General features: G+C 36.7%; 1 protein-coding gene across 4 annotated transcripts; it reads left to right on the forward strand.

Moving 5' to 3' along the window:
* The first annotated feature begins 6139 nt into the window (after positions 1 to 6139).
* On the forward strand, positions 6140 to 16752 carry LOC122076906 (putative inactive cadmium/zinc-transporting ATPase HMA3). 4 transcript variants are annotated; one of them, XM_042642539.1, is made up of 10 exons: positions 6140 to 6154; positions 6558 to 6759; positions 7829 to 8086; positions 11051 to 11148; positions 11469 to 11724; positions 12017 to 12154; positions 12411 to 12738; positions 14100 to 14302; positions 14441 to 14643; positions 15288 to 16752. In XM_042642539.1, the coding sequence occupies exons 2-10, from the start codon at positions 6564 to 6566 to the stop codon at positions 16527 to 16529; spliced, it is 2922 nt and encodes a 973-aa protein (XP_042498473.1). In that variant the 5' UTR covers positions 6140 to 6154; positions 6558 to 6563; the 3' UTR covers positions 16530 to 16752. The 4 variants fall into 4 exon arrangements, with proteins under 4 accessions (XP_042498473.1, XP_042498471.1, XP_042498472.1 ...); XM_042642537.1 differs by lacking the exon at positions 6140 to 6154 and adding an exon at positions 6198 to 6353; XM_042642538.1 differs by lacking the exon at positions 6140 to 6154 and adding an exon at positions 6251 to 6367.
* Positions 16753 to 24751: the final 7999 nt, after the last annotated feature.

Consider the following 24751-nt stretch of genomic DNA (forward strand, 5'->3'; position numbering starts at 1 on the left):
GGGGGGGGGGGGGGCACGTTAAAGCTTTGTTCTCATACATGCATATGGATTGTATTGGTATAGTGGAAAAGGATCCTTCGTTAATGCACCCTGCACCTCCAACTTTTTGATCAAGAATATTTGTGTTGGGGAGCAATCCAACATGCAAGATTCTCTAATAATATATATTTCAATCTCTATCAGATATGGTTGGGCGTCAGGTCGACACACGACCATCGATTGCACGGCCAATTGTTTAAATTTTGTGTAAAACTTGATTTTAGAGTATTAGATTTAAAAAAATAATAGCTGACTAGAAATTCAAGCAGAGAGTGATTCAAAGCATTTAATGTATTATTTACACGTAATTTGATACCTTATAAATGATGAGATCTCACGTGGGGAGAGGATCTAGACTCTTAAATCTTAACAAAAGACATAAAAACCCTAAAGTAATACCACGCGGAAAAAAGTGAACTCTAGGGTTTGCAGGTTGATGGGAAAAACCTAATAAAATGTAATCTCTCACTCACAAGATGGAGTTCTTTATAAAATGTTTAAAATCCTAGTATTGGCTCAGAATCAAACTAATCGACCACTTAAGTGATTAATTTACAATCAAATTAGCATCTGTTAGTGGGATTTATCCATCATAATGTAGAGTGTCTTGCTGACCAAGGACAGCAATTCTTCCCAACAATAATTCAAAATATTTTTTGGCTTTTTTATTCAAAAGAAGTAATTTTATAAAAGAAAAAGACAACATTAGATGATCCTTCCCCCATTACTGAGCCTAGAAGAAATTTTACTAGACTAGGGCACTAGTAAATTGACATGCAATACCTTGCAACATCATCTGCATTTTTCACTTTTAATCAGTACTCCTAGACCTAGTTCAGTATTTTTTTTATATATAATTTTTTAATATCTAAATGGTTTGATTGCTCAATTGGTGATTTGGTTTGAGTTTGGGATCAAATTGGTTCACATATATAGGGGCTATTTTGGAGCACTCCAGTTCCATAATATTTAAGATATCAAAATTTGATCATCCAAGCAGTCACTAATAATTCAGTTCATAATGTTAAATATTACATGCATGGATAAAAAAACAAATAAAAAAAGAAAAAAAGAATAGATAAACCTTGTGTTAGCCTAGCCTAATTAAATCCAAAATTTGACGCTTGGTCTTCATTAGCCCAAAATTCCGAGTTTCCTTGGGGTCTAGGATCCTCAAGCGTGATAATCAAAATAAATAAATAAATAAATATTTATCCATCGATAATGTGTGGAAGGAATGTTGCTTGTTGGCTAATAAAAAAGGGCATGAACCACTCTTACCTATAAAAAAATAAGAGTAGTTAATGGGCATTCTGCAGTGTTGCATTATGCATCAACTTTATTAATGGTCAGGCATTAATGCAATGTTAGCCCAAATTAAGATCAATGGTGATTCGATTTTTTTTTTTTTTTTTTTAATGAGAAAGAAGAAAATTATATAAATAAAGTCATTATCTATATGTATTAAAGTCATTACTTGTTAAACAAGGAGAGCTATAACACCAACAAAGGAAAAGGGAAATGTTTGGGAAAACTCCATTGATCTAATTAAACCATGCTTAATTATCCTCGTACTAATCAAATTTAAGAGGAGTAAATGGCCATTATTCATGGTAAGGCATTAATGCTTAGCCCAAAGAAACATGGGGATTTAGATGTTTTGTTTATTATTACTGATTAGTTGAAGGAAAGCAAAGGATCATTAATTGTACCTTAAGGAGAGGTATAATACCAAAAAAGGAAAAGGGAAAGGACTGGAAAAGCTCCATTGCACTAAAGCATATTTAATTATATTCTTGGCTGCCTCATCCCCACCAAAAAAAAAAAGGTGAAAGAACTTGGTCATAGACTGATTCCACTGAATAAGAAGATGGTCAAACTCTTTGCATGAAAGAATCATTTGTTCAAAAAATGTTAGGGTCCCATATGCGCAAAAGACATTTGTCCTTCTAGTGTTAAAAAAGAAAACCAGTAATGACAATAGAAATTGGGATGAGAGGGCAATTAATAAAAGATTAATTGAGTTATTTCATGGTTATGTTTTAGATTCGTCTTATCAACCACTAGCTTTATAGATCAGCTATTTGAGCCCATTGTTGGATAAAAGGGCTTTGAGATAAGGGTCCAAATCCAATAGTAAATGAGGGATATTATATAATTGTGCTAGGAAGATTCCAACTTTCCAAGAGGTGGCAGGCCTTAAGAAAGTGATGATGCAGAAGTGTTTTGGAAGATTTGAAAAGTTTTTGTGGAAATGAGTCATTAGAGAACTTGGGATGTAGTGACCATTGGATAGTTGGTTTGGTCCAAAATCCACATCAGTATGGATAGAAATAGGGCAACTCATTTTGCTAGTAATGCTAAGGCTCTCCTCCTTTTGATTTCTACTGGTGATTTGATTAAGGTTTTCTTGAAACTTCTATTTTGTCATCCGGGTATTGCTTGGATGGTAATCCTATGTATCAGATTCTTTATATTTCTTTAGGGAAAAGGCTAGATATGTCGCCTATATATCTTGATTGATGTCGCTCTCCTCTTTCCCTTGAAAAAGTCCCCTATGCCCCTCTCATCCCAGTCCTTTCATCATTTGAGCCACTAACTCTAAGAAAACCGGCGGGCATACCTAATCTCCTCACATTTCTTTAATATAATTTTTGTTGATATTTAGCAAAAAAATGTTTGCTTGGGGAATAAGAGAAAATGAGAAATGAGTGAAAGACTTATGGAAGAATAGTTTGGCTAATACAACTTTACAAGTATAATGAAATTGGCAATCTGATAAAAAAGTATCCATAATTTTTTTTTCTGATGAGAAAGTACCTATAAATTTAATATTGTACAATAGTTATAATAAATTAATTATCACTTTATCAAGCACAAGAATCTGATAATTCATATATATTTGAGAGATGAAGGTAATCACTTCCTTTTGATCATCTAATGATTATTTACAGCTTATTCTGTATAGAGAAGGTTGCTTAGTGGCTGATAAGGTGAAGAGACACTAATACCAAGTAAATGTAAGAAGTTATCGAGTTGATTTATCTAATAATTGCAAGAAAGTGTTGAAATTAAACAGTGAAAGATAGAATTCACCAGAAAAAAATAAAATAAAAAATAAAAGGGAAATCAATCTCTCAAAATTATCATTATCATTTTTTTTTAGTTCAATTATTGGGATGGTAGATAGTAGACGCAGCTTAGTCACATTTCCTAGGAAGGTAAATTGAACAAAGCCACTTTATTACATATGGGGGTGGGGGGAGTGGAGAATCTAGAAATTGGGGGACGACAAGGTTAATGATAAGTAAGTGTTGGGTCTGATCTTTAAAATTCAGAATATGGTGATAGATTCTATGGAATGGAATTGAATAATACCAATATTTTGAAGAATAAATCACTAACAAGCACCCTACATACATAAAGTCAAATGTGCAAGAATGAAGACAATTAATTATACATTGGCCAGAGGGGGTGGGGGTAGAGGGAAAATGGAGTGGGGGGGGGGGGGAGTTAGGGAGGGGTGGGTGGGGGTAGGAAGAGATGCAGTAGGAGCTGCGAAATCAGAGAGGGGGGAGGGTGGACTGTGGGCAGAGGAGGTAGAGGATGAAGTAAAAGGGCAAAATTGAAAATATGTTTAGTTTGTGAATGGAATAAGCAGTTCACAAGGTACCCTAAATGTCACTTAGAACTTGAGGTACCCAAGTGTCATTTTCTTGAACATTGGATAATGAATAATCTAATCGTGCGAATATGGAGATTTGGCATATTTTCTCCAAATTTGCTTCATGTACATCCTAACTTGAAATGACATGCCCATATTTCACTTTGAATGATTCTGCTTATTCGTTGTCAAGGTTGGATTGAAGAGAAAAGAAGGTGATGAAAAATGTAAAATTTTTTTTTTATGGCTCCATCTGGTTGTAAGTAATTAAAGGAAATGTAATCATTTTTTTAGAAGAAATAGAAAAGTTTTGTAATTATATTAATTATCATATTTGGTAATTATAGTTTGCAAATAGTAACTTTATTTTACTTTTTCAAAATTGAATGAATTTAATTGCAAAGTAAATTTTAATATTAAATGATTGAATTATTTTGATCTTAGTTACACCATCATTTAAAATAATGGTTACAAAAACTTCTACTTTAGCATTGATTTGATTTTGCTTCTCCTTTATTTCCCTTGCAAACTCACATAGCACACCTCATAAGTTTCGTTGATAAAGTACTTGCCATGATTTTCATGCTTTATCAAAACATGCATTATTTATCTTATCAAATTCTAGTATAAAAGAATGAAATTAACTTTAGTTATACAATCAAAGCCAAAACCGAAGCAACTAGAGAAACAATGGAGAAAGTCCTCAACTTACAAGCAGTGAAAATTTAGGTATGATGCCACTGGGAATATTGCACCAGATGACTGTATACTTTATATGTAGACATAGTGATTGTATACGTATAGGTATACCTATACAATATACAAAGTATACATATATGTATGCATGTAGGAAATAGGGTATGTACAAGTGTTGTACACATGCACATGTGTCCCTTCATGTGTTGTGTAGGGTTATGTAATGTAATTTAGGTACAACCATCTATGTACAAGTGTGTACATGCACATGCATGTGTCCCTTCACGTGTAGTATAGGGGTGTGTCTATACAATGTTATGTATTTGAATTTTATTTCAAATCCAAAATTTAATTTAGAGCTAAAACTAATGAAAAAAAGAAGATATTCTACACCGACAATGGTCACACATGAGAGAAGGGAGAATCTCTCTCTCTCTCTCTTAGAACTCTTATCCCTTAAAATATCTATGAATATTTATTAGTTATTCCTCTCACACTTGTTTGAAACCATTTTAGAACCAAAAAAAGTTATTTTATAAGTACTTTATAGCTCATAACATCTCCACAAGTGCACCAAAAGAAAATAAGGGAAAACAATGACTATTTTGAGACTTTGATACAATATAAAAATCAACATGAATCACCAATATAATCGTTGATATGCATAAAATGCTAGCATACCAAGAAGTTAGTATCGAAGTTTTCTCAAACACACTAGTGAACATAATTAGCATTATATCACTAGCAGTGTCTCTTGCGTATATGTTTGATGAATTCCACTCATTTGAATTATAATAGCATCATAACATTGTTATGAATAATAGTTGGAACCACTCTTAGCAGAAATGCATTTTCATTTTTTTACTGTTTGAAGTACGTTTTGCTACATGTTTCCTAAAGATATGAAAAAAAATTGCAAGCGGCAAGCATTCCCGTTCTAACCAGTGTTATCAATTCGGCCGAACCGAATTTTTTTCGAATTTTATCAAAAATTCTAACCGAATCCGAATTTAAAATAAAATTCGGTAAAATTCGCGATTTTTTCAAAAGTAAATATAAAACGCGAATAATTCGGACCGAATCCGAATTATTCAGACCGAATCCGAATTATTCGGTCCAATTAAACAGTATTTTAAGAAAAAAAAAACCAAAACAAAAAAACAAAAAAAAACCCAATAAGCTTTTTTGACCGAATCCTTAAATTAATCAACCCAATTATTCCGAATAATTCTCCGCCCGAATAATTCCCGAATCCGAATTTGCTAACTATGGTTCTAACAATAAACCACCTAATATTCTCAAGTGATCTAGTCCAATATGCACACATATGTAGATTCACACTTATATTTTGGATCATCATCCCTCAAGACATGCAATTTGACAAATATATGAACAGAATGCCCAATTCCGCGCTCAATTGTGAACAATTTTAAGTAAAAACTTAAGAACAATCATAAACCGTTCAAATCCTGCATTATAATATTAAAAATATAATATAGTTATTAGATTTGATAAACACTTTTACAACCACAGAGGGAAAGATGGTGGGGGAAATAAGATAAAAGGTAGGGCAGTTCAAAGTAAATATAAGTGGTTTCTGCAAAAATCGGAGAACCTAATTTCAGAATATATCCCCACACAACCTGATGCGGTTGCTTGTGTGGATTCCATTCTTTCTCTTCTATTGATTCTTAGACTTCTTTATTCAGAAGAACGTACACAAAGAAGTTAGTGCCAAAAAAAGAGAGAAAAAGCGTAATCATCTTAAAGAAAATTTATTTTCTTTTGAAATTCCCTTCTTATTATATTCTTTCCTTTACACAACATTCACACAATCACACCTACACATTGCCTTATTAAAGCCTCTGGTGTCTAAGCTTTTGAGATTTATGTGTTCCTTGAAGTTCTAAGGCCAAGAATACTGTGATCAGAGTTCCCTCTTCCTCATCAATCTGTAAACACTTCTTGGTTTTATTTTAACTCCTTCACTAATCTCTTCTATTCTTCTCTTCCATATTCTGAATATACAAAGCCCTCATTACTGATACCCATTTTCTTAAGTTGCATCTGCAGAACACTCATTCATTTTTCAAGTTCTTGATATGTTTATTGGATAATAAGACTGACAGACTCTTTTTGTTGTTATATTTCTTTACAGGTTGAAATGGGTAGCTCTGGTGCAACAAGAGATGTTAGGAAAAGCTACTTTGATGTGTTGGGTCTTTGTTGTTCTTCAGAAGTTCCTCTAATTGAGAAGATCTTGAAGCAATTAGATGGAATTAAGGAGGTCTCAGTGATTGTTCCAACAAGAACAGTTATTGTTGTTCATGATAACCTCCTTATCTCTCAAATTCAAATAGGTATAAATTTGAACTTAAAGACCTGCTAATATAAGTCTATATGTTAAATGTTCAAAGCAGGTTAGAGATCAAGATTTATTATTGTTTTTATTATTCATATTCTTGATCTCCCATTGAGAGCAATACATTTAATGGGTTCTATTCTACATCTCTCTCTGTCTCTCTACATATAAGTCTATATGTTAAATGTTCAAAGCAGGTCAGAGATCAAGATTTATTACTGTTTTTTTTATTCGTATTCTTGACTTACCATTGAGAGCTATACATTTAATGGGTTCTATTCTACATCGCTCTCTCTCTCTTTTTCTCTCTACAGCTCAAAATATATATTTTATAAGAGTAAGGTACTTTCCAACTGCAGAATCAAGTGGGATACTTTTTATTTTTTTTTTCCCCTCTCTGTTTCTCCCTTTTTTACGCTTTTTTGGGTGGTCAGTGTCAGTTTTGGGCATTTGCAACAAAGGACGGTGGTGAAGTGGGAAGTTAGGACTCACTTTTAGTGTTGTTCTCCACCATATTAAAGCATCAAGGGCATTAAAAAAAAAAACAAAAAGCATCAAGAGCATGACTTGGGCAGTTACTCAATTCAATTCTGATAAAGGTTAATTAAAATAATCATGAGGCCCAAGTGATGAAGAGCATGGATTTGAAATCCACTTCAACTCTTAGGAACTTAATTTTGGGCATAAAGTCAGGAAGTCAGTTTGAGGAAGGGTGAGGTTTCCACATTCTCTGCAGTCGCTGCAACATTGCAGTGAGCATTCAGAGGCTGAGAACCCTTGGGATGTGTGTCCAGATGTTCCTCACTGCAGTTGCAGATATAAACTCTTGAGTGGGAGGTGTTTTCTTGTAGTTTTCTAGCTAGCTTGTGTGTCCACTCTTCTCTTCTGATACTGAGCTATATTTAAGATTTTGGATTTCAGAAAATGAAATTTCTTGACTTGGAGTTATAGTCCTCTTAATTATGTTAACACAATCATCAATCCTCTTGTACTATGACTTATAAATTTAAATCAATTCTCCCTATTTGTATTTATAGTTTTATCATATCTCCATTCATCTGTATCAGTTAAGGCACTGAATCAAGCCAGGCTAGAAGCAAATATTCGAGTTTATGGTGAACAAACATACAAGATGAGATGGCCAAGTCCCTATACAATTGGATGTGGAATTTTGCTCACAGTTTCCTTCTTTAAATCATTTTATCATCCCCTTCAATGGGTTGCTGTCGCCGCGGTAATAGTTGGCCTCGCACCGATTGGATTGAGAAGCATAGCAGCGATTCGAAACCTCACACTTGACATTAACATTTTGATTCTAATTGCAGGTATTTTTTCCTTCCAAGACTTGATATATACCTACTTTGATGGTAACTTGAGTTTATTCCTTTCATTCTTAAAATAAATAAATAAATAAATAATATTTTTGAAGGTATTTTTCTATCTGAAAATAATAATAAATAAATAAATAATTTTGAAGGGCTTTCTTGGGTAACCTGTGCCAGGACTATTCCCACATAAGGGTGTCGATTGGTCTAGAATCAGGTTTTCGGTTTGATTTCGGTTTTGGTTCTAAGGAGTGTTAGTGTGATCTAGAACCGGATCAGGTTCCGGTTTCTATTTGGGTTTTGTATTTGGTTCTTATTTGATTCTAGTATCCAATTTTAAATTTGGTTCTACTATGCAGAGATAAAATACAAATGCTCATTCATTAGGTTGTTGGTCTTCCCCCACAAAAGAGGGTTTTAAACTTAAGACTATAACTATAACTCTATAAGACAATTTAAGTGATTATTTACGTCAAGTTTCTACTTAAAGTTACGTCAAGTGTTTAGTCTTTAAAAATAGAAGAAAAGTTACATCAAGTTATTTGGTTCGATTTTGGTAAGAACAGTTGGTTCTTGACATAGATCTAGGTCCAGACCGAACCGAATTATAAACACTCATTTCAGATCCAGGATGTAACCATATTATAACTTGTTTGATTTAGTCCGTAATTGGATTCAATATCCATTTAACACCTTTATTTCCACATGCCTATCATTCTCGTCACATGGACACTGATGTGGCTATTCTGGCCGTTAGCGAGAGAGAGAGAGAGAGAGAGAGAGAGAGAGAGAGGTCATGTTTAATCACGTATTAAATTTCTAAACCTCCTTCAATCATGTGTTTTCTTTGTACTTGCATGCATTATGTGTATGACATCTTTAAGTTTTCACTATCGATCTATAAAAGTTTAGCTTCATTGTTGGCATTTAAAGTGGGGCATATGGGAAAGGTGATACCACAAGTGTGTAGGAATCTTTTTTTTTTTTTTGGTAAAGAGCGTGTTGGAATCTAACTCCCTAAATTTCTTCATTTAGGGTGACTAGTTATTCAATAGTCATACGTTAAAACTATAAATAATCTTTCAGAAAAAAAATTCTTCGGGACATTTTTATTTTATTTTATTTTTTTCTCAAAAATAGAAAAATTCATAGTCCCTCCCGTAAAGGGTAAAATCAGTTCAATGCTAAATTCAAGCTTAGGCTGTGTTGGATATCATGAAAAAGAAAGCAAGGAGAACCGTCGAGAAATTTTCTTGGCTGAAGTTTCCCGACGTTTGGTATTTACCTGTGCAAAGTTGAAAAATTATCTCTGTTTCTCAAAACCGAGAAAACCGTACAAAGGAAACGGGAAGGAGATGGCAGAGAGAGAGAGAGAGAGAGAGAGATTGGGAAGGAAAGTAGGGCAGTGGAGAGAGGCTTCCCCTCTCGATGAACTCGTAGGAGCCAAGGATATTAACGAGGTTGCAACGACAGATCTACCTAGGGTTTCCATCTTGCCATGGAACTCACGGAGTCCTTGGAAGGCATCATCGCTGAGCTTCTTGAGGGAACGATCGAACGGATGAGGTCTCATCGATTTTGGAAGGAAGATGAAAGGTTACTGCATTCTAGTATGGTTCGGCTTTGGGATTGGGTATTTGGCCTTGTCATTAATCTACATAGGGTTTAGGGTTTAGGGTTTAGGCGAAAATTAGGATTGTAATGATGAAGCTCGCAGACGCTGCACAAGTAAGACCTGAGCAGTCGATTCCATGAATGAGAGACAGAATGGAAGAAACGTAGCCGCCATTGACGGTGGTTCAAGGAACGCCGGTGTGGGATGGGATTGAACTGCCGTGGTCACCGTAGTATGCGGTATGATTATATCCCAAATTTCAAGAAAAAATAAAATTCTTTTCGTTTTCCTTCTGTAGGAACCAAACACCATGGAATTTTTCTATACTTGATTTATTTATTTATTTATTTTTTCTTTCTTTTATTGACATTCAAACACAGCCTTAGTGATCTTCACATAAGTACTATCAGATTGGTATTAGAGAATATAATTGTACAGACACTTTTTTTTTTTATTGCTGCTTATAGTTTGATTGAAATCTAAATGACAACCATTTGGACTGCCTGAATTCAGTATTCCAATATGATGGCCCACAAAATGCTATGAGATCTAAGCTGAGCAGAAATCCACTAGCTTTAACATCTTCTATTCAAGACATTTAATTCAGTTGGCCTTCTGATTTCTTTTCAGATTTTCATTGTCACATCTGCTCCAATACCAATTTAGATAACTTTTGCAGTAGAGAGATCTCTGTGAAAATTTGATGAATCCAGTATTGTTAATTGATAGTTATGAAGATAAAGTTATTTTCAGATGCACAATATTTTCTCACCAGTGTGATGGGTCACCCTCTTGGATGGGCCATAGTGGCATAGCCAAAAAAATAATTGTGTGCTGTTGGATAAGATTAATTCATCACCAAATAAAGTATTGATAAATCATTGTAGCATTGATGCTTCTTTATTTTTTGGGTGGAGAGAATGAGATAACTTATTTATAAAGCAAACCTGGGGAAGGTGATACTAGACTTTCCATTCATGGTTTTTTTTAACCATGGCGGAACCATGGAGAAAGTGAGCAAGGGAAGAGGGAGATGGGAGATCAAAGAGTGTAGGAAAATAAATAGTAAATGTGTCCTGTTAATTACTCAGTGGAGTCTATATCAGAAATAGCAATTATCTTGGTGGAATCTTACCCACCAAAAGCAAGAAACGATAAAAGTTGTTTGATGGGGACCATAATTGATCACCTCCTTTTTTTTTTTAAGAGGGAAAGAGAACCCACTAAAATGTTTTGGATGAATTACTCTTAGTTTATTTCATCAAAGACACTTTTTTTTATTAAATTAGTCCTTGTAACACTTACTTACTATAGCATCTGCAATTGCTTTTATGTTTGATGCCCTACAGTTGGTGGATCTATTGCTTTAGGAGATTATTTGGAGGCAGGTTCTATTGTTTTCCTATTCACCATTGCAGAGTGGCTTGAATCAAAAGCAAGTCACAAGGTCTACTCTCTCTCTCTCTCTCTCTCTCTCTCTCTCTTGTTTTGTGTGTAACAATGATGTGTTGGGGTTTCACACAAAAGCAATAATCCCACATCGGATGTGAGTAGCCCAATGTGAAGACTTACAAGGGCTTGGGCACTCGAGGACACTACATGCACTAGCCCATTACTTATTGATCTGTATGAAATAGAAATAGTTATACTCTTAACTTTAAATAATGCATAGGTTCTCAGTATTTTCGCATTTAGTATGGAATCTTTCTATACTATCTAATAGGAAAACAAAATCAATCCTCATGAGTAAAAGACTTCATGTTACAGGCTACAGCAGCCATGACCTCTTTGTTGAACATGGCCCCTCAGCAAGCCATCCTAGCCGATACTGGACTTATCGTTGATGCCAAAGATGTGAAGGTGAACACAATCGTCGCCGTCAAGGCCGGGGAAGTAATTCCTATTGATGGAATTGTTGTAGAAGGGATGTGTGAAGTGGATGAGAAGTCATTAACAGGTGAATCCTGTCCTGTTTCAAAGCAGAAAGACGCTAATGTTTGGGCTGGCACAATAAACCTAAATGGTGAACTCTCCTCCTCCTCTACTCCTCTTGTCTATACATACTCCATATATGGAATTTTTTTTTTTCTCTTACTACCAGGCTAGTAGCCAAAGAAATAGAATAATCAACTTCAATTCTCCTTTGGGTTGACAAATAAGTTCCTAGGTTTTTGTATTTGCCAAAATACCCTTTGAGATTATATTTCTTTGCCTATGAGCCCGGGTAGCAGCAAAATTTCAATACCATTGTTTTTAAAAGTTTCAGGACCAAGACATGAAGAGACTGTTATACTTATTTTTTTTAACCTTTGTAGGTTACATTACTGTGAGAACCACAGCATTAGCTGAAGATTGTGTGGTAGCTAAGATGGCAATGCTAGTAGAAGAGGCCCAAAACAACAAATCCAAAACACAAAGACTCATAGATGATTGCACCAAGTACTACACCCCAGGTCAGTAAGTTCTCACCATCATTACCATAGTCTACTAAGGCTGTGTTCGGTATGCATTCTTGGAATAGATTCTGGGACTAAAATGCATTCTGAAGCAAAAAATAGAGAGAGTCGGGTTCAGAATGCATTTTAGACCTAGAAGCTATTCTAAGAATGCATACCAAACACAGCCTAAGCTATCTTTGGCTCATCACTGATTCACTATTAGAAGTTCCTTGTTATTGAGTCCATTTTAATTACTTGGTTCACTTTGCAGTTGTAGTGTTAGTAGCGCTCAGTCTCGCAGTGATTCCAGCTGCATTAAAACTACATAACCTAAATCGCTGGTTTCATTTAGCATTGGTGGTTCTGGTAAGTGCATGTCCTTGTGCACTTATCCTCTCTACACCAGTCGCGACTTTCTGTACACTTACAAAGGCAGCAGCAAATGGAGTTCTAATCAAGGGAGGTGATTATCTTGAGATTCTGGCTCAAATTAAGACCATGGCTTTCGATAAGACGGGGACGATTACAAGAGGAGAATTCGTGGTAACAGATTTCCGAACCATCTCTCAGGATGTTTGCCTGAACACATTGCTTTACTGGTAAATTCCAATCTCTTACTTGAGAGATCTTTTCTTTTTTGTTTTGGGTAGAGAGAGATCTTCCATGAACACATTAGAAATTCTCAGTGAGTCTCTTAGAATTACAACTCCCAAAACTCGGGGAGTTTATAAATTTTTGAGATAGCCCAAGCTCAAGCTAAGTTGGATTCTTTTTGAAAATGTACCTATGGGCTGGCCCATTTGCAAACTCACTTTTGACTTAAGTTAGGTCTTAAGTGCTCCAAGACATCTATAGGTTAAAGGCTGACGGGCTGGCCGGATCATTTTTTTTTTTCCCCAACTGACTTATTTAAAAAAGCTATGGAATTTAGTTTGCTTATTAAATTTAGCAATAGAGGTGTAACCAGGCAGGGTTGGGTTTGTTTTTAAATCCCAACCCAACCTTAGATCCCCTAACTCAGCCTAGGCCGAACCCAGCCCGAGGTTGGATTGGGATTTCTCAACGTAGGTGAGCCCAAACTTGGTGGATCCCAAATGGACTTGACCGCTTGAGTTGGCCCTAATTGTCCTTGGCAGCCCCTATGTATGCATGCATCTGAGCTCACATCGAGGCCTCAGCCCAAGCCCAAGCCCGACCCCACCCCGGGCCTGGAAATCTCAGCCCTAGGCCAACCTGTGGCTAAAAGCCCACCCAAGCCTTGTAAAGCTTAGGGTGGATTTGTGCTCGTTAGGCCAAACTTGCACCCCTAGTTAGTAACATAAAATTTAAAGAAGACATATTTTTTTTAATAGGAAGATTTTTTAGAATGGCCTGCCATGATAAGCTTATCAAAGTAGCCAAAATGTCTATAAATTGTAGGTCAGATGGACCCAAATTTTGTGGATAGGTGTACCCCATGCTCCTTACTAACATCCAAAATTTCAGGAAAACAAAAATAGTTTGCTAAATGACAAAATAAAGGTTTGAAAATTCATGATCAAATAGTTTGTTAAGTGACAAAATAAAGGTTTGAAAATTCATGATCATGGGAGAGTATAGAGTAGTGGTTAGAATACTGTCAGCATGCATGAACATACATGGGGTGCATATCAATACACAATATAAGGTATTTGATTGAATTAAGCTTAAAATTTGCCACATGGTTAACCCAATCCATGTACTTAGGTATCCAACAGTCAGGAATGCCACATCGTCATTCTATGTGACACAGTGTGGATGGACCACCGCTTTGATTAGCTTATCAAAGCGAATTGCTCGGATTAGCTTCTCAAAGAGGGCACTAAAATGAGTTTTTTTTTTCCTTAATAAACTTTTTTTTTTTTTCTGTTACCATGAAGCTTTTATTTGATGTAAAATATTGAAAGTAAAAATATAATCTTGGACATTTTGAACTTTGAAGGGTTTCAAGCATTGAGAGTAAATCGAGTCACCCAATGGCAGCTGCTCTTGTCGACTATGGACAGTCTAATTCCATTCAACCAAAACCAGAGAATGTTACAGAATTTGAAAATTTTCCAGGGGAAGGGGTATATGGACAAATTGATGGGAAAATTATTTTTATTGGGAACAAAAAAATTGCAAGCAGAGCAGGTTGTGAGACAGGTAAGAAGCCATCCACTCTTTTTTTTTTTTTTTTGTAACTTCACATTGACATAATGTTGTGTGTAATGATCCACTATTATCATTTTGGCATCAATGAAATTTTAATGTGACCCTAAGGCTAGCTTTGAAAATTTTCAGCTCTAGTAGAAGGAAGTGATACCAAGGGAGGAGCAACAGTTGGATATATTTACTTGGGAGTGAATTTGATTGGGATTTTCAGCCTTTCTGATACCTGTAGATCTGGGGTTGTTGATGCCATTATTGAGTTGAAAAAAATGAGCATTAAAACCGTAATGCTTACAGGAGATAGCAATGCTGCAGCCATTCATGCACAAGAGCAGGTGAGCATTAATATAGCTCTCGAGTCATCTTTTACCTAATTTTCTTCAATTTAAGTATAAATCAAAGAAGTTATAAATGGGGGGTGGGGGGACCCAAGGAACCCAAATAGGGAATACATCCATATTGCTTTTCAAAACAAAAGACATACCCAAGCTTTCCGGCCAAAACCCTATCAGTTCAAATTGGCCTAGCTTGGGTTAGGCCATTTGTAGGAATTGTGGACAAATAGATTACTGTATGAGTCTGGATCAGCTCCCAATGTGGGATCGCACAGCTCATAAGTAAAAGCAATTAATGCACTGATGACTCGTGGTTTGATACCCCATGGACGGTGGGATCTCATGTGAAAAGGTCATCACATGGGGAGAGAATTCTGACTCTGCTGTTATATTGTTCCAAGGACCAGCTTGTGAGGCGAGTTCTGTAATGCCATGATGTGACATTTTTGAGGAAAAAGACCCACCACTAAATGGAGCATGGATGCCTTGTGGTCCGGATACCCCTGGATGGTGGAATCCCATGTGGAAAGCTAATCTGGAGTCTTAGAGTCTGGACTCGAATGAATGGTCCCATCTGATAGACCCATTTAAGTAAATCCACCGATATTCTGACTACCCCACCCCCCACCCTAATATGTGTGCAGTTAGGGCATGCCATAGAGGTAGTTCATGCAGAACTCCTACCAGAAGACAAGGCAAGAATCATCAAAAACTTGAAGGAGAAACTACCAACCGCAATGATCGGTGATGGCATCAACGATGCCCCAGCATTGGCTACAGCTGACATAGGCATCTCCATGGGCATCTCTGGCTCTGCACTTGCAACAGAGACAGGACATGTAACCCTTATGTCCAATGACATTAGGAAAATACCCCAAGCTATCAAGCTTGGAAGAGAGAGCCGCCGAAAGGTAATCGAAAATGTCATATTATCCATCACCACCAAGGTTGCTGTTATTGCACTGGCCTGTTCTGGTCACCCTCTTCTATGGGCTGCAGTTCTGGTTGATGTGGGCACATGCTTAGTTGTTATTCTAAATAGTATGCTTCTTCTAAGAGGGAGTAGCACTACAAAATCACGCTCTGCTACATCTCATGCCCATAAACACAAATCAGGAGGTGGCTGTGGGCACCACAAAAATGTGACTGAACAATGCGGTACTCACTCAGAATCTTATGCTCATGAACACAAATCAGGAGGTGGTTGTGGGCACCACAAAAGTGTCACTGAACCATGCAGTGCTCACTCACACTCTGCATCTCATGCCCATGAACACAAATCAGGAGGTGGTTGTGGGCACCACAAGAGAGTCACCGAACCAAGCAAAACTCACTCAGCTTCTCTTGCCCATGAACACAAATCAGGAGGTGGTTGTGGGAACCACAAAAGAGTCGCCGTACCATGCAATACTCACTCAGCATCTCATGCCCATGAACACAAATCAGGAGGTAGCTGTGGGAACCACAAAAGTGTGACTGAATCATGTACTCTCTCAGCTCCTACCCATGAACAATGTTGCTCACATGAAGTACCACATTGTGAGAACTCTGCTTGTGATCCTCCTACTTGTTCTGAATCGGACCATTCCATTAGCATCACTTGCCACAGTAGTGACCACAATGATGCACCAGAATCAAACTTTGAAGTTGGAGAAGTCGAAACTGGAGGAACTGGAAATGGTCTTATGAGTCGCAGTAAAGGCCAATGCAGTGAGAGGAGGATAGGCCATCGTGAATCATCGTTAATTGAATCTGACGCTTGTATGAGTTTAGAGAAGAGAGAGATTGGTGGGTGTTGCAGGAGTTTTAGGAAGGAATGTGAAGGAAAACATGGGTGTTTAGGTGCTAAATTAGGAGGATTATCTGAGATCATCATCAGTGAGTAGAGGTGCCTCAAGTTCCCAGAAGCCAAAGCTTAAAAATATTACTTATTGTTATTGTTTTACAAGAAATTTTCAAACGTGATCTTATTTCACTCCAAGGGTACCAAAGTAATGTTTGAAACGAGAGGGAGCTTCAATTTGTATAATTCTGTAACTCATATATTGAAGGATGGGTACATGTTTTAAGAACTAATTGAATGAAACAAAAGAGTTTTAATTTCCTTCATTATCATTGGTTAATTGTCCCATCTAGAAATTCTTCTTCTTGTTCTGCCAATACTTTGGCCCTTACTTGGGCCAAGCTAGCTAGGCTCGGAGCCCAGCCCAAGCATCAATTGCTAGATAAGATTGAGGAAAGCCTTCTAGGTGGGCTATGTTGGAGGCCATTCCACTTTCCACGCTAAGGTGTTACTAGCATTTGTGTCATGTGAACGAATGAATTGGCTATTCTGATAGTTGAATGAGGGTAATGGATGGATGACATATCGAATGGGCCTAAGATAAGTTATGAAGAAATTTAAAGAGTATCACTATTTTATTTACCATATATTTATTCAAACTTCCGTACTCAAACTTTCACATCTGATTCCCCCAAAAGAGTAAATTACCATTTAGCGGCTGTAGATGATTTTTGCACTCGGCGGACAGCATTCTCTTTTTTTTTCTGATAGGTAGGGAGAGGAAGCAGATAACAGCCAGAAGGTTTGAACTCGAGACCTCTTGGTGAACGTGGATTTTTTGTCTATCATAGCTCACCAACTTCATTAAGCAATTGTTGTTAGGCAGCATTCCCTTTGCCCTTAAAACATTGGTTTGACACTTGGGCCTTGACCCACCCTCAAAAAAACCCTATTCCCTGAAGTCCGCAAGCCCAACCTATAAAATGTCTAGACTGAGCACAGGTCCATATTAGAAGCACCATCATCATCATCACTGAGTCCACAAGCCCACCCTATATTCAACGTTCTTGTTTCTGTTTGTGCATTGTGTACGTCAATGTTCCTACTTTTGTTACCAAAATTCATTGAGTTCAATCAGGTCTGGTCCAAGGACCAGCTTGTAGGGCGATTACATGGACTGTGAAAATTTAAAAATTGAGTTGGGAGACCTCAGTTCAATAGTAAGGTTGCTCCATGATGATCTAGTGGTTGTGGGTTCGAATTGGAAAACAGCCTCTCCACAAAGTAAGGATAAGACTATGTATATTATGTCCGTCCCCAGACCTCGTCGTAGCGGGAGCTAGCTGGCATGCGCAGAAATAAGGGTGTAAGAACTGCAATCCCCATTACTCCGCTTGATTTGCATTTTTTTGTCATCTAGAAGATATTGATTGTGTTTAGTTAAGTAATCACAAATCTTATTTGTTTTGCTCATCTTACATTTAGGGTGTGCATGTGCCAATCTTTGAAGTTATTACATGAACCAAAATATCAAATCAGATAAGGCTACTGAAGTTCATAAATCCTAGGACTCATAGAAGGCAGCACCCTGAACTGGGCAAGTATGGAAAAGTTACATATAGCGAACTGAATAGATTTCACGGTTTCATGTGTTCCATCTAAAGGGCTTCAAAAATGAAAAAGTTCTTGTTGCATTTTTGTTTTGTTTGTATCATTTAGATTTGCCACAACAAAATGAGTGAATCCATATGATAGAGGGCATCATTCTTATTTGTAGATGCAAGGGATTGCTATTCCATGAGCATGTTAGGAGTATGTCTCCTTTTTATGCTTCTTGCATTTCTCCGGAAGAGAAGGGGATTAGGGTTTTTTTTGAGTCACGACCTAAGAACAAAAGTCGGAGAGATTCCATCTGAGACTCACATGAAGATCCTTTGGATTACAAAATACAGTGTCTACACTATCTCACTTGCACGCTAAAACAAGTACAAAAAGTACTTGAAAATGAATTCAAAAGAGAAGTATAAAAAATTGTGTGCGTGCCACTAGATTTTCTATTGTGGGTTGGGCATGCTAAAGTTGTGCCCAACCTTGTGTCTATCCCTCTCCACCTCAGCCACTAGAATGTGATCACATATTACGTTACTGGTAGGGGTATCAAAAAAGCAGATAAACCCAAACCCACCCTAGCCCGCCCTGAGCCTGAACAGGGCCTGAGCTGAGATTTCAGCTCATAGGGTCAACCCAATGGTTGAGAATTTCAAGCCCGAGACTGGTTTGAGGTCTCAACCCAACTCAATCCAACCCGACCCAACCTTGTGTGTCAAGTACATAATAATATAAATATGTTAATAATCATAAATGGGCATTTATAGAAAAAGGTCTGCAAAAATTCTTTCATTTTCCATAATCTACATTTTTATGCAATTGGTCTTTGGCCTTTGCAATGTATCAAGATCAAGCAACCAAGTATAACCAATAGTACTAGGTTGGGCTGGGCTGGGCTGGGCTGGGCTGGTTAGGTTAGGCTAAGCTCGGCCCAATTAGGGTCTATTAGGGCTAGGTTGGGTTGGGCTTGGGCTGGGTTGAGCTAGGGTTCAGAGACGGTCTCTTAGGGTTGGGCTAGGGTTTTAAAAACCCAACCCAACCTAGCCCATTGACACCCCTAGTTATTGGGTTTTATTTGATACACCTTAATCAGTATGATATTAATATATATATATATATATATATGTGAACCTAATTATAATATCTTTTAATTGGAAATGAGCTTTTTTATTTCTCGCAAGATTGATCCTTACCCCCATTCTATATATTGCTAGCATTGACACAATGAATACATCACTAGAAACCCTAATGTTTGGAAAGGAAAAGAAGGTAAATAAGACCAAGACCAATGACCATAAAAGATAGAAAATCGTTTGAACAATCAATCTTCTCCTACCATGGATTTAGGTATACTTATAAATATTGTTTCTATATGTTTTGTAAAGTAATACGAATCTCCATATTTTATTTTATTGGATGTATGTAATCTATCACATTACTTTAGTCATCACCATGTGCAAAGTTCCATCAATCAGTCTTAGCAGTCCACAATTTCTCCAAAGTCATATTAGGCTTATTAGCCATCAAAGAATTTAGCCTTTAAAGCATTGATAATATGCCTCACCTGAGTTCACATGCAACACACACATGGATAAGCCCTCCACTATTTTGTAAAAAAGCTTTAGTAAACATTCATGTTAGATGCTGATTGGTCAGTGATCAGTTTGAGGTGTCCCATCAGTTGAACTGGAGAGGATTTCAAGTCAAAATATATGATCCTCCAATGCTGTTAAAAAGTAAAAAAAAAAAAAAAAATGAAAGTGAAAGATGAGTGAGGTCAACGGACACAAAATAAATCAATTCCCCCTAAACATGGGATTTCATATGGCCTTGATAATATGCCTATTCTCCCTTCCTTCACTCCATGGAGAGGATTCCAATTCAAATACCTTATCATGTAATGCTATTGTACTAGGAGAAGAAAAGAAGAAGAAGAAGAACAGTAAGTTCAGAGGCCACAAATCAAATTCCACTTTAAGAGTATATATAAGATTTTGGATACGGCTTTTTGATGATGCCTATTCCATATATCTCATGGCAACCACATAGCCACCTTTACATAAAAGTCTTTCTTCAACCTTTTCCCATACCTCATTGTCCGTTTAGACAAAGCACAAGAAGTATAGTTAAAGAAAAGTAGCTTAGCTGGCTCTCCACTGGCCAATAAGCAGAGATCTGCCCATGCTATTATTGGTCCACCTGATCTCTTAGCACAATTTGCATCCAATATGTTATCCCCTCTCTTTCTATTCTCTTCTAATTGATTGTTGAGTACTTATGAAGCTACATGCTGCAATCATGGCCGTTCATCTTAGGTAACAGCATCATGAGAAGAATCCCACCATAAATATCATCACTGCTTTTGGTAGAAGCCTACATTGAGGACCCACCATAAAAGCCCTAATTTGGACTTCCATGTTGGGTTCATCTGATATCTGAAGCTTTTCATTGGGTCAAAGGCTACTTTCACTAGTGGGCCTATTTACGTTATGGGCTCAAATGTTTGCTATGGGCCCACAATGAAAACAGTCAATCATCAATGGACAATGTTGTTATTAAAAGAAAAGGAATCGATACTGTTATGTGGGACAAGTGTATGTGTGTGTGTATTAGTGTGACAGCAATAGCATAATATTCTACCTGCAAACCCAATAGAGTTTCTCTTATCTCCACAAGTCAAAATAATAAGATGAACACGGCAAATCTAGTTTCTTCTGTTCATATGAAATGGGCGAAAAAGATGCTTCAAAAAGGTCCCAAAACATGTTCTGCCCAAAAGGATGAGTTTGGATTTGGATGCCCATCAGGTGGTCCATGATGTCTCTATTATGAACTTGACCCATCATAACACTGGGTGGGGTGTTATTTTGCCACCCTCTATGTTCAATATAGGGGGCCACGACCAAGGAGCATTCATTTCCTCTAAATGAATATTTAGTGTAGGTAATTTCCAACGAATGCAATAAGTGACTCCCAAGATTAACAAGTAAAATTCTTTCACTCCGAAAAAGAAGTAGGTCAAAAGAAATGCAAAATCTAATGGGATATAATTAAATTTGTGCAAGAAATGATTTTAGTTAGAATTATTCCAACTATTCAAAGTGACTCCAAAGAAGTGATAACCAAGCACGCCCTTCAAGATCAAATAGCTGACACATGTAAAGTTTGATTTGTTTGTATATACGATTCAAATGGGAGAATTGTATCAATACAACTAGCATTAGTTGATTCCAACTAAATGATAAATGTAATCCTGTCAGTCTGGTGCAGAAAACATTCAGACATAACAAGTGCGAAATGACTGTTTTGCACCGAAGATTTCCCATCTATGCTCTCATTGATCCGTACATCTGACATTTCTGACAAAAAATTAATAGGATTCTTTTGCCCTAAAAATAAAATTAAGATATGGGGTTCATGCATTGGACCTAATTAATTTCTTAGGATATGCTTTTTTTTTTGTCCTATCTCTTTGCTTCTCATGTTGACTATTGGAACAAAGAGTTAATTAACCATTCGGATTGGTCTTGTGGTTTTCACTTCGTTGATCTAAGACAGCCCAAAATGATGATGTTCTTTTTTATCTGGATTTCTAATCATGATTTTCCTTGTTCAATCCATGATGGTGTTCCCATTTGGTGGCAAGTCGAAAAACCCTAAAAGTTGTGATATTAAGGAGAATATTTATAGGTACCTCCAAAAATAAATAATAATTCACGGGTTTCCTTCCTTTCCCTTCTCTCCCCTTCCCTTATATTCCTTGAAGGGAACCACATTTATATTTGTCATTAGATAAGAAAACTAGGAAAGAATCCCACTCCACCATCGTGGGGATCTTTTTTTCCCACTCTTTGGTAACTTCATAATTATTTTCTGAATAAATGAAAAAAAAAATCCTCTTATGTTTTCTATTGTCTTTGATTTGTAAAACTTTTAATTGCAAGATGCATATGTTCCTTAAAAAATGGTCATTTGTTTGTGATCAAGAATGTTACAAGTAGAATTTCGTAATCATAATTTTTTTTTCCTTCACACAATGATGTGGTTCTATAATAAAGTGTCTACTGATGTAATTTCGCAACATAGTCTAATCTCTCATTTCTTCTCTCTCTTCTGACCACTTCTTTTTTTCACGATTCGGTTTCTGGCACTACTTTGTAGTTTTAGAAAATGTATGGTGAACACCCTACATACCGGTAGAGTGCAAGAAACGATTCTGGTTAGAATTACTCAAAATATTCAGAAAACCCTAAGATAGGATGATTACAAAAAATTGATACTAAGCAAGCCCCTCAAAATCAATTAGCTCGCACATTGTAAAGTTTGATTTGTTTGAATAGTATATAAAATGAGGGAACTGTATCAATAACCCTAGGATTAACTGATCCAAACTAGAAGAATAAGAATCAAAATATAATTAAGATGCATGGTATGGGTTCATGCATTGGACATATTTGATTTCTTCAGTCAGAAGATGTTTTTCTTGTCCAATCTCTCTACCTTTCGTGTTGAATCTTTGAACTTGTGTTGATCATGCTGTGAGCAACCAAGTGAGAACAAGAAAACAAGGAGAGAGTGTCCTTAAAACAAAGACAGGATGATCTCCTAATTGAGGCAATCTCTGGGCCCATTAAGATTAGGGGGCAGTAAAAGGCATTTCATGGGTATGTCTGTGAGTACAAGTGGGTTATGTTATAATTAGCACACACATTTGTAATTACTGTAACATTCTTAAGATACTCTTTGTTGGCCTTCCTTTGGTGGCTTCATGGGTTACCGTAGAGGATTCTTCCCTTTGGGAAACATCACTTTATTTGAGTTATATTTCAACCCTTCCCTTTTAAATTATGTGGTTCTCTAATTATGGTTTTCCTTTTTTCGGTGCATGATGATGGTGTTCTAGTTTGGTAGCAAGTTGGCAAACTGTAAAAGCTGTGATATCCCCATTATGTTTCATGTGTGGTGTTGTCGGATTAAGAAGATAAGATCAAAACTACTAGTTCCTAGGTCCTACGTACAGCTAATTGTATAATTAGTCAACTGATGTCTTGATGACGGGTATTCAGAACTTTGGCCTAACTAATCTCATGGGTTGATACTGACTTCACAGCTGTATGGATCAAGTCATATCGAAATTGAATGAGAACTAATTATTTTGATTATAGTTTACAATATTTAAAGCAAAAAAAAAAAAACTCTGTTAATTTTTCATGTTTTAGATTTTGAAACTTTTGGAAAATACTTGTTCTTTTAAAAAGAGGGTGCGTTGGTTGTAACTAATCTATGAGTTTATTTTTTTTGAACCTCCACATCAATGTGATGCTATAATAGAGTGTCTATTGATGTAATTTTGTGATATAATCTAACCTTCACTTTTTATTCCTCACACGATTATATTGCGGTACGATCACGGTACTCATATCTAGTGGCTGTCAACACCATTAGACTTGAGCCACCAACCCCTTGTCATTGTTGAGAACAGATGGAGATCGTCGACCTATCAGTAGTGTTGATCATTAAAAAAAATTAATCAAACAGAGATGGAAGATCATGATTACCTTCGAATTTACAATCGTAAATCCTCCGCGTGATCTTAGCATTTCCTCAAAGTAGGATGTTCTCTAAGGAGAGAGAAAGAAATGGAATCATGACCGGCTATTGAAAATCTACAAATCCTCGACCTATTAACCAATTAAGGGAGTTTAATTGGCTATCCATAAATCAAGCTAATCACCAACAGTCATGCATATGTGGATCTTATCCCACTAGCATAATTGTAAAAAAGTTTGAATTCTAACACTTAGCCAATGCAATTTTCTTCTCATCTCTCCCTTTTTTGTGATATATATCATATCATGCTTAACATTGAAATAATAGGTGAAAGAGTCATATCTTGCTAGTGCAGGAAACATCAGCATGCAGCACCAATGAGAGGGCATGCATGCGCTAGAATGTTCAATGCCCTGGCATGTTAGGGCAGCACCATCTTTTCATTCACCCTTCTCAAGACATTTTTATGCTCGCAAGACAGAATTCTTTTCCCATTTAATTAAACAAGGGACAAAGTTTTTCACTCTGGGAGTAAACCCTGCCCCACAAATATAGAGGTGCGAAATGACTACCATTCTTCTCCTAAGACGAGCCACTATGTTTGAATCGCAGGACCACTCCAGGACAGAAAACACTTAGCCTATTAAACAAATTCCACTTCAAATAGTGCTGAACCACTGGAAACTCGTAGGAGGCAGCAAAGCAATCGTCCAGCAAGGATACATGTAAGGATTGTCTATCCGTGGGTACGTAGTTTCAGAGAGAAAGTAGTACGTCTTGATCAGAAGAAGACAACAATTTGCCTCAATCAATGAAAAGCTAGCGGAATATAAGTGATGAATCTGGAAGATAAAGACATAATTCCACCTATATATTCACTCCTTAGGTCTGTTTGTTAGTCACCTCTCTCTCTCTCTCTCTCATATCTCATATACTATGTAATGTGGTGTGGCTTAAGAGTGTAGTGCAGTGCAGTCTTGAAATGGCGCAAAGCATTCCAAGTTTCTCATCTAAGCCTAACCTCATATTAGTCTCTTTCCAAGCGCAGTGCAGAGTGCAGACCACTCTTCAAATCTTCCAAATGCAGTTACCTAATGAGTAATCATAACCCAAAAATTACTACCAAAAAAAGTTTTTTTTTTTTTTTTTGGGGGGGGGGGGGGGGGG

Source organism: Macadamia integrifolia, chromosome 4 (genome assembly GCF_013358625.1).
Source record: "Macadamia integrifolia cultivar HAES 741 chromosome 4, SCU_Mint_v3, whole genome shotgun sequence".
NCBI lineage: Eukaryota > Viridiplantae > Streptophyta > Magnoliopsida > Proteales > Proteaceae > Macadamia > Macadamia integrifolia.

Coding starts and splice junctions, on each gene's coding strand:
- LOC122076906 (XM_042642539.1), top strand. CDS start 6,564: ATGGGTAGCTCTGGTGCAACAAGAGATGTTAGGAAAAGCTACTTTGAT. Junction 11,149..11,468: donor AATCAAAAGCAAGTCACAAG/GTCTACTCTCTC, acceptor TTCATGTTACAG/GCTACAGCAGCCATGACCTC. Junction 14,644..15,287: donor CCATTCATGCACAAGAGCAG/GTGAGCATTAAT, acceptor ATATGTGTGCAG/TTAGGGCATGCCATAGAGGT.